Source organism: Pseudopodoces humilis, chromosome 4, assembly GCF_049639895.1.
Source record: "Pseudopodoces humilis isolate 2021_Gansu_Grassland_sample_001 chromosome 4, ASM4963989v1, whole genome shotgun sequence".
NCBI lineage: Eukaryota > Metazoa > Chordata > Aves > Passeriformes > Paridae > Pseudopodoces > Pseudopodoces humilis.
The window spans coordinates 34786073-34794911 of NC_142203.1; the positions used below are offsets into that span (position 1 = coordinate 34786073).

An 8839-nucleotide genomic window follows, 5' to 3' on the forward strand; every position below is an offset into this window, starting at 1 on the left:
GGTTCGTCTCGTGACTTCCGGTGCGGCACTTCTGCCGGTGTGCCGGTGCAGGCGGCGGGCGCCATGGGGAGCCGCGGGCAGGCGAGTGACACACACATACATACACATGCACATACATACTGTTCGTGCTGGGAGGTTGGAGCCTTGTAACTTTTGTAGAGCCAAAAGACATAGACCTTCAGAACAAGAAGGACAAAAAGCTAGGTAAAAGAAAGTAGCGGTTTGGACGCAAAGGCCATTGCGGGAAAAGGAAACGAAATGTGACAAGCAGAGATTAAAATACACGTCTTGTGAGAGTAAGATAGGGAAAAACAAGGATCTAGGAATTAATAAGCCCTTTCATTGCTACGGTGTATTGTCCTGTTGGTGCCTCTGTCAGAAGTGTCTTGAAGCCTAGTTTTGGGAGTAGAGTCGATAAGTATTTGCTCTCTGTTAACGCAGGTGACTGTAGAGGTCAGAGGTATCTGCATTAATATATCTTGATCAAGACCGTCTAATACGGGTATTCTGTGGCTGGTGTGGGGAAAAGTTTCCAGGCGGGCTTTGGAGAAATTGAACCAGAGAATATCCCTGGTTGGAAGGGAACCACAGAAATGTTCGAGTCCAGCTCCTGGTCTTGTAGAGGACCATGTGCCTGAGAGAGTTAGGCAAAAGTCTCCTGAGCTCTGTCAGGCTGGTGCTGTGACCACTTCCCTGGGGAGCCTTGTCCAGTGCCCAGCCACCCTTTAGGTGAAGAAGCTTCTCCTGCTACCCAGCCTAAGTGTCCCATGACAAAATTTCCGGTCATTCCCTTGGATCCTGTCACTGGATACCAGAGAGAAGAGATTGGTGCCTGCCTCTCCTTCTCTCGTGAGGAAGCTGTACACTGCTGTAAGGGTTGGAAGATGCCTGAAAATGGCTCATCAAATTGTTCAAAATAACCATAAAAATCTTCAGGTTATACCATACACGTGTTCAACATAAAATCGCTTGTAATATTAATTTGCTGTTTGCAGCAATGGCAAATATATTATGGATTAGAAAAATTTTGAGATGTTAAAATACCTGCAAAGCAAGAAATTTATTTGTTGTGTTTTAATTCCATGAGTTTACCTTCCACAGATTCACCCATCTAGGGAATGGTGTTTGTTCTCTATCCTAAAAAACATTTGGAATACTACTCGTGAGAAAACAATTTGAGATTATTATGAAGTACTTGGAATTATGCCCTCTAGAGATACCAAAACATGATAGGAAGTACTAGAAGCTTCAAAAGGCATGTTGTTACCAAGATTTGGTTTTACTGGTGCTCGTCAGAGATTCTTTTCAGTCTGTGGCAAACACCAAAAAAAGTCTCATAAAGATTTGAGGATTTTTGTAACTCATTGCAGTTTGTATGAATGATCAACCAAAACCAAATGACTATGAACTGTGATTCTCAGGGGGGTTTGCTTTTCATACATATTCGGGCGTGTCATATCTACATTGTAAATCCTAAGTTTTTTAGTTACTTTTCATTTGCTGACCTGACAGTTGTATTTAAGGGAAGACCTTTGCATTGGTTTTGCCACACCACCTGTAGGAGATTTTTATGTAAGAATACTTGAGCCATTTCCTTTTCTGTCTTTCAATAGCTGATGTAACCTTGATAATGACTTCAAGTAACTTGACTTTTAGAGTTATTCCAGTTATGCTTGTTTTATTTGACATCGGCACAATAAATAATACTTGTGTCCATGTATTTTCAGTATTATATTCCCATCATGCCAAATAATTACTTAGAATTGTGTGCCAGCATCGTAGGGTAATTTGAAATATCTAGATCTGTCTGAGATTTTGGTGACATTACATCTGCTTTGGCTGCAAGTGTTCTAATCAGGAATTTAAGTAAAGCCTCTTACACAGTAATTCCATATCAAATTCTGTACTAAATGGAAAGAACATTAAATTTCAACCATTTGTATTGTGTTCATTTTAAATAACAGTCCTGCAAGCAAATAAGTTAATTCTATTGATATTGTATTGGCAGGTTTTGAAGCTTTTTAAGTCATTACACAGAACACGGCAAGAAGTTTTTAAAAATGATACCAAAGCCCTTGAAGGTGAGATACTTGTTTCGTGTGGTGTGTGCTTGCTAACCTGGACTTCATGGAACTTTCTCCTCAGAATACAGAGAAAGAGAATTCTTAACATAATCTTTCTTCAAATTACTTCCATAATTTTCAAGTAATAATTGGGAAAACTTGTGTGACCATAACAACATATTTAATTCAAAACAAAAAAAATGGTTCTTAGATTTAAGCACTCAGCACATATTTTGGAAGGGAAACATCTCTTTTTTAAATGTACCTGATCTTCCTGGGAGATACTTTTCTTACATTTTTTAACTTCTCTTTAGTATAGCCAGAGCATGTTTAGCTGTACTAATTAATTCTCTGTGTATGTTTTTTTGTCAAGGGATTAATCCTGCTTTTTTAGTACCTTGTGTATGCAATACAAAATGCTAAATTTGGAGTCTTATTATATTTGTACACCATTCAGTTTAAAATGTGACATCATGTGAATTACATGGAAATCTTACATTGAAATTCTTTGATCAGAGTGCCCCAGGAAGGTGCCAGAAAGGACTTAAGATTCTTAACTTTGGGGCAGCAACAAATTCAAAATATGATTTTTGTTCATGCTTTAGTTTTTTGTTTGCTTTGTTTAGCTGCAAGACAAAAGATAAATGAAGAATTCAGAAATAACCGAGACGAGACATCAGAAGAGAAGATTAATGAGGTATTTTCTGGCTTTCTGTTGTTTTCCACTTTACGTAAGAATATTTAGAAATTAGTTTTGTACTTAAAGGATTTCTAAACACATTGAGGCATCATGAAAGCCATGTTGGTTTAGAAAGACTTCTACATGGGTCTTTGTTTATAAATATATAGATACCTCCAGTGGTATTAATACTGTGTTATAGAATTTTGTGCATACAAAAATACTTAAGAAGAAAGTGTGTTCTGATAGTTCAGTGTGAGTATTTTGAAGTTTCTAATAAAATTATAGGAAAAAGTGTTTAAAGTTGCAATTTTTATGTAAATATTTTATGCTTTGCTAGTAATATCTATATGCACTGTAGTCACTTAAGTTTACCTGATCATTGTTGTGTAGGCAAATTGAAACAAATAGAGAAATCAATCTGCTGAGTTACTCACATATTACAAATGAGTCAGCATCTTTGTGGAAGGCAAAAACCAGCAAAATTATATGATTGATTGTAGTATAGTGTAGTTGTAGTATATGTTAATTATAGTACGGGGATATTTTTGCTTCTTCTTTCCTCATCATGCCTTATAATTAGAGAATTCTGTTAACTCACCAAGTTAGTTTCCTTTACTCAATTGTCACCTTAACACTTTCTGCCGAGTCATTTTTTCTAAAAGTTACTGTGAACTGAAACAGAACTTATGTATTTTAGGTAAGTTATTAACATCCATACAGAGTGAAAAACTTAGTCCTTGTCATTCAGCCTTTTGTCAGACTGTATTTACATTGTCACTGGGCACTGGTTGGAGGAAAGTGCCTACATCTGTCCCTTGAAGAAATAAAATGTAAACCTTTTCTTCATACCAACCACTGAATAGTAACATAAATAGTTCTGACCATTTAGTTAGGAATTCCTGAATTTCCGAAATAATACTCAATGTTTTTGTTACCACTGTCTGATCAGCTAAATTATGTGTTCAGGGTTGTTTTTTTTAATAGATGTACAGGAAAAGTATTTGCTGCAATTCTGAAATTTGTATTTGTTTTGTAGGCAACCTACAAAATACACATATGTGTCTTTTTAGTATGGGTTAGTTAGTATTTTATTAACTGTGTCAGTGAAAGGAATACTAGACTTCAATCCCAGCTACACATTCCTAGAACATCACAGAAGCTGTGTCATCTTTATTACATGTACACACTGAATAGACTTGATTGCAGGGGAACTGAATGAAGTTTTATACTGGACTTGAGAAAGTTTGGGTGCTTGCTTACATTAACTTGGTGCTGCTAGTGTTCTGCTTTGGACAGCAACTGAAAAATGGAATATTGACCAGCCAGAATAGAGAGCTACAGTATATTCTAATATGACATAGAGTATTTGTGTTTACTTGTATGTACTTATACATGTCAAGCTTGCAGTGACATAAGGAGGTCGACGTAACTGTCTACAGTATGAGAATGAGAAATGTGGTAACTGAATCTCAATGAACCAGTTTTAGTTCAGATCAGGAGTGCACTTAGGAAGTCACCTTGGTTATTTCCACTTCCTGTGATTTGTCTTGTTTTGTAAAGTGTCAGAGCAGCTGGAAGAATTCCCTTAAGGTCAATCTAAAGAGGAAGCTCTGCTTCAGGAGCATACAGCCTACCTGCTAATGGGCTTTCAGCAGGGGGAACTTGAGGGTACCTGCTCCAAGCCCTTAAAAGGGAAGAGCATGAGAAGAAGTGCAGTGTACATGTCAAGTATTGAGCTCTAGCCTTTGCAAAGATCCACTTCTGTTGGTATGTGCCGCTTCCTAGTGTGAGCATGTCTCCTGAAATGTCTCACTTGAGCAATTTCATTTATTTCTGACACATGTATAATGCAAACAAGTATTAGACTTCTCTTAATGGCTCAGCAAAGCTAGCAAGGGTGCTTCAGCTTATCCTCTTAGTGAGGGAAGGAATTCTAGGCCTTTTGCCAAATACTAATACCTTGGGTAGTCTTTAGGTAGTGCCTTGTTTCTGCACAGTTCTGTGAAACCTCAGTATTCTTAATTCTTGTTTTGCCCTTGTTTTTCTCTCCTTACTTCAGGAGCAGTAGTGTTGAAAGAATGAGATTGCCCTTTCACTATGGGAAGTCAAATGTTACTGAGGCATGAGTGAGTGTCCTTTATCATTGGAAACTAGCTAATTGGTTTTGTAGTTGCATTTCACCTTACTCGTCTGCAGTTTTAATTTGGTACACAGATGTATGTACTGGTGTATGTTACTGAGCCAGAGTATGTGCTCCATGTCAAGGTCAATTACATATCAATCTGTAAGTTATTCCAGGATACCCAAGGTAAAAACAGTGTATACATAGTACATAAGTAACTGAGTAGTACAAGTAAATGACTTTATTGTTTGAATAGTTGTCTAGTATGGAAAATATCTTCAGAAATAGTCACATATAATTTAAATTACTCTGTTGTTCCTTGCTTCTTATTCCTTTTACTAGCTTCTGAAAATAGCTTCAGATGTTGAAGTGATTCTCAGAACTTCTGTTATTCAGGCAGTTCACACAGCTTCTGACAAAATAGGTGAGTAAGCCTGCATGCTGAAAAGATACTTAAATATGTTATAACTTAGTAAATAAATACAGAATGTGAAAATAAGGAAAGGAATATTAAGGCAAATAGCCTGTCTGTTATTCTCTGCTGAAATTCATAATGTAAGCTATTCATTAATGTCACTACCTAGGACAGGTGGAGGTTTCAAAGATACAAAGTTTCCATACAAATGTTTTGAAGAATGGAGGCTAGTAGAAAAGAGGCAGTGATTACTTCTAATGCCGTTAACTAGCTGTAACTATTGGGAAGGTCAGCAATTAATTATCGTGCATGTACAGGCCAGTGAGTCAGCATATGTCTAAAGGCAGTAGCCACAGTACCTATCTGTACATGCTTGCTCTACCAAATAGGGAGGAGCTGCCTGAGGAGCATTAGCAAGTGCAGTATGTACACTGACCATAGAATAGCTTTTTCTCTGAGGATTGAGTGCTCATTTCCAAAACCTCTTTCCAGCAATTTCAGTTTCAGGTTATGCTGTGTAAAATTTGTGACACAGTGATTATCTCGATGCAAAGTCTGTCATCTGAAATCCTGATTCCTGGTTTAGAAGTTCTTTTATCTTGCAGTCAAAAAGAGAAGTAGTAGGTGGGCTCAGCATACAACTGTGCTGTAGAGAATACAGGAAATCTTCAGCTGTGTACATTGTTTCCTTTTACTTCCGTTTATTGTTGTCTGTTAAGTTTTGCACCAATTTTCAGTTTTAGGTTCGGTAAAACATTTAACTTTAAAACAGCAATTATAATCAAGGCCAAAGATAAGTCTGGACCAGTGTCAAGTCTTCCACAGTGGTTCCAGGCAGATAAGAGTTGAAGAATAGAAACAGACAAAGTGAATTTGCACCTCTTTCAGCTGTTCACACCTGGCAGCACTTCCTCAGTCAGGGATGTTTTCGGGTTTAATTATCTTCAGTGGGCTTGTCTTCAATTACTTTTCATTTTCATCAAGCTGTTCCTTTTTAATCATTAAAAAAAGAATTTTAAGTCCTTTATTGCCTCCTTTTTGTTCACTTCCCCAGTGAAACAGCTCTCAGAAACAACAGGATTTTTGTGATTATTCTTGCTATTCACTGCACAGTGTGGGCAAGGAGGCATTTATACATACAACATGGCACAATAATGTTTTCTCTTTTCATTTTTAACTGCATTCCTGCTAATAGTCACTGCTAATTCTAAATTTAAGTTTTGGCTACCACGCATACATGTTAGGTATTTATTTTTACAAAATTGTACCCATTAAACTCATCAGAGTGGTCATAATCAGTTTTGAACTTACCATTTATTTTTTGAAGTTAGTATTTTTCTTGACCTGTGTGCATTGCATGTCTGAGGGTGTAATTTTGTCCATCAATTTACTCAGTCAAGTCTTGCTATTTTTCATGGTAAGACATTTCCTTAATGAAATTGTTCAGGATTGTACAATTAAAAATGTTTTCTTCACAGGTTACTTACAGATATGTTGAACAGTGACATGTCAACAAAAATACCTGTAGAACTCAGCATTTGACATCACTCTAGTGAATGACCTGATCATTTTATTGTTCACGTCTTACAGTTTAACCTGTGACTTACCTGTGCTTCTGTCATAATAAGGCTGTTGTTTTATAAAAGCATTGACCGAGGGACTCTCGGGAATCCAGGCATGTTGTGGTAACCTCTGAAGCGCCATTCAGAGAATTCCAGCTGGGAGCTGTAAGGCAGAACTTCCCTTGCAAAAGCCAAATGGATTCACGTTCACATACAAGCTTGTGTTCTAGTCCTGTGCGAGTGTGTAGGGATGGGGCTAGGACAGCCAGGTGTATCAGCCACAGGAGGACGAGAGAAAGCACGGGCCTGCAACTGAATAGAACAGGGGTCTCAGTAATGAAGGACACAGAATAGTCAATTCTGTGACAGTGTAGTGGTGGTAACTTTCATTAGGTGCTTTCTTTTCCTGTTGGCCTTAAAAAAAGTGTGACAAGATAAATATTACAGATTAGATTCCAAGACTTGGGGGAGAGAGTTAAGTCAAATCCAGTATTCATTTTTGAAACTACTGAAGGAAGCATAATACGACTCAGACTTGATAAAAATGCTTTTCACCCCCTGCTAAAAGTTACTGCAAAACTTTATAATTTTTTATGGCTTCTTAATATCAAAATTTTCAATGCTTATAAAAGGAGACAGGAAAACATTGTGACCTGCTGAAAGTAAAATCTTGGTATGATTTTGTCTGAGATATCATGATGCTACTTGTACACTTAACAGAAGTTCAGATCCTTATTTTAGTAACTGGATGTTTCATTTGTAAATGTAAAAACACCTTTAGAATTTGAAATAGTATTTTCCATAAGATTATAGTCTTACTATTTTGGTTTTTTTCTATTTCAGTACTTATACCCAGGAAAGATCTGCTGCAGGACAACACTCCTTACTTAGATAAACCAACAAAAAAGCAAGAATCCTGAGGAAGTATTGTTACCAGGAAAAGAGAGACTGAAATCAACACACTGATTTTATTGAGTGCCGGGATATCATCATACACTTGTTCTGTGGAAGATTGTAATATTTTCACAGAACTTAAAAGTACACTGCTGAATTGTGTTACTTCAGCCAGGAATGTTTTTGATTATGACAGCCTATCAGACAGAGATTTTTTTCCCAGCAATCCAGAGTTTTTAAAAGCTATATAAAAATTAAATACAGTACTTACTACTGATAATATTTATTTTTAAGTTTATTATCAATCCTAAGCTTCTTTGAAGTAATGAAAAATCATCTTGTGGCATTTAATGTTAAATTTATGCTTTGCACCAAAAGCATGACTTCTGAAGTTGTCACTAGTTGTACACTGACATACTGTGATGCTTGAGAGAGTTTTAAAATGTTTATTTGAATAAATTATTCATGCTTTACCAGTGAAATAGCATGTCTAGTGTTTTTCTTCTAGACATTCTGGAATGAACAGGAATGTTAGGGTTTGAGTTCTCAGATGACAGTACAAGAGAAACCAGCCACAACGTAACCTAAGGATGTTGGTTTAGATCATATGGTTTATGAATTTATGGTTTGCATTTTAACTTGTAATCATTGAGTGACTAAGGCATTTTCTAAAGAAAAGGGCCTTGCTGTTTAGTTGCAAGTGAACTTGCCTAGAGTGACTATATGAAAAGTTTGGTTAGTAAGCCCTAATCATTTGCATTTTTTTTAAGGTTACTTCCTTGGTTCTTGTGGAATTCATCACAATGATCAGTTCACTTCCATTTTAATTGGAGCAAGGTACAACTGCAGTGCTACATAGAATATTTTCTTTGTGAAAATTGATAGCAGGCACCACCCTAGGATCTAAGTACCTCACACAGAAGTGACATAGTCTGATAATGTGTCTCACCTCATGAGTCCTGCTGTATCTATTTTCAGTCTCTAAGATGTCAGAATTGTTTATCTGTGTGTGTACTGATTCAGTTTCACTGGCTGAGTAAACCAGAAAACTAGTGCCTCCATCCAGTCTCCTTTTCTCACAAATCATGTCAGTATGACAAG

General features: G+C 36.8%; 1 protein-coding gene across 1 annotated transcript; it reads left to right on the plus strand.

Annotated features, from left to right (window-relative positions):
- LYRM7 (LYR motif containing 7) lies at positions 1 to 8220 on the plus strand. Its single transcript, XM_005530045.3, has 5 exons — positions 1 to 81; positions 2009 to 2081; positions 2690 to 2760; positions 5210 to 5291; positions 7688 to 8220. The coding sequence occupies exons 1-5, from the start codon at positions 64 to 66 to the stop codon at positions 7762 to 7764; spliced, it is 321 nt and encodes a 106-aa protein (XP_005530102.1). The 5' UTR covers positions 1 to 63; the 3' UTR covers positions 7765 to 8220.
- Positions 8221 to 8839: the final 619 nt, after the last annotated feature.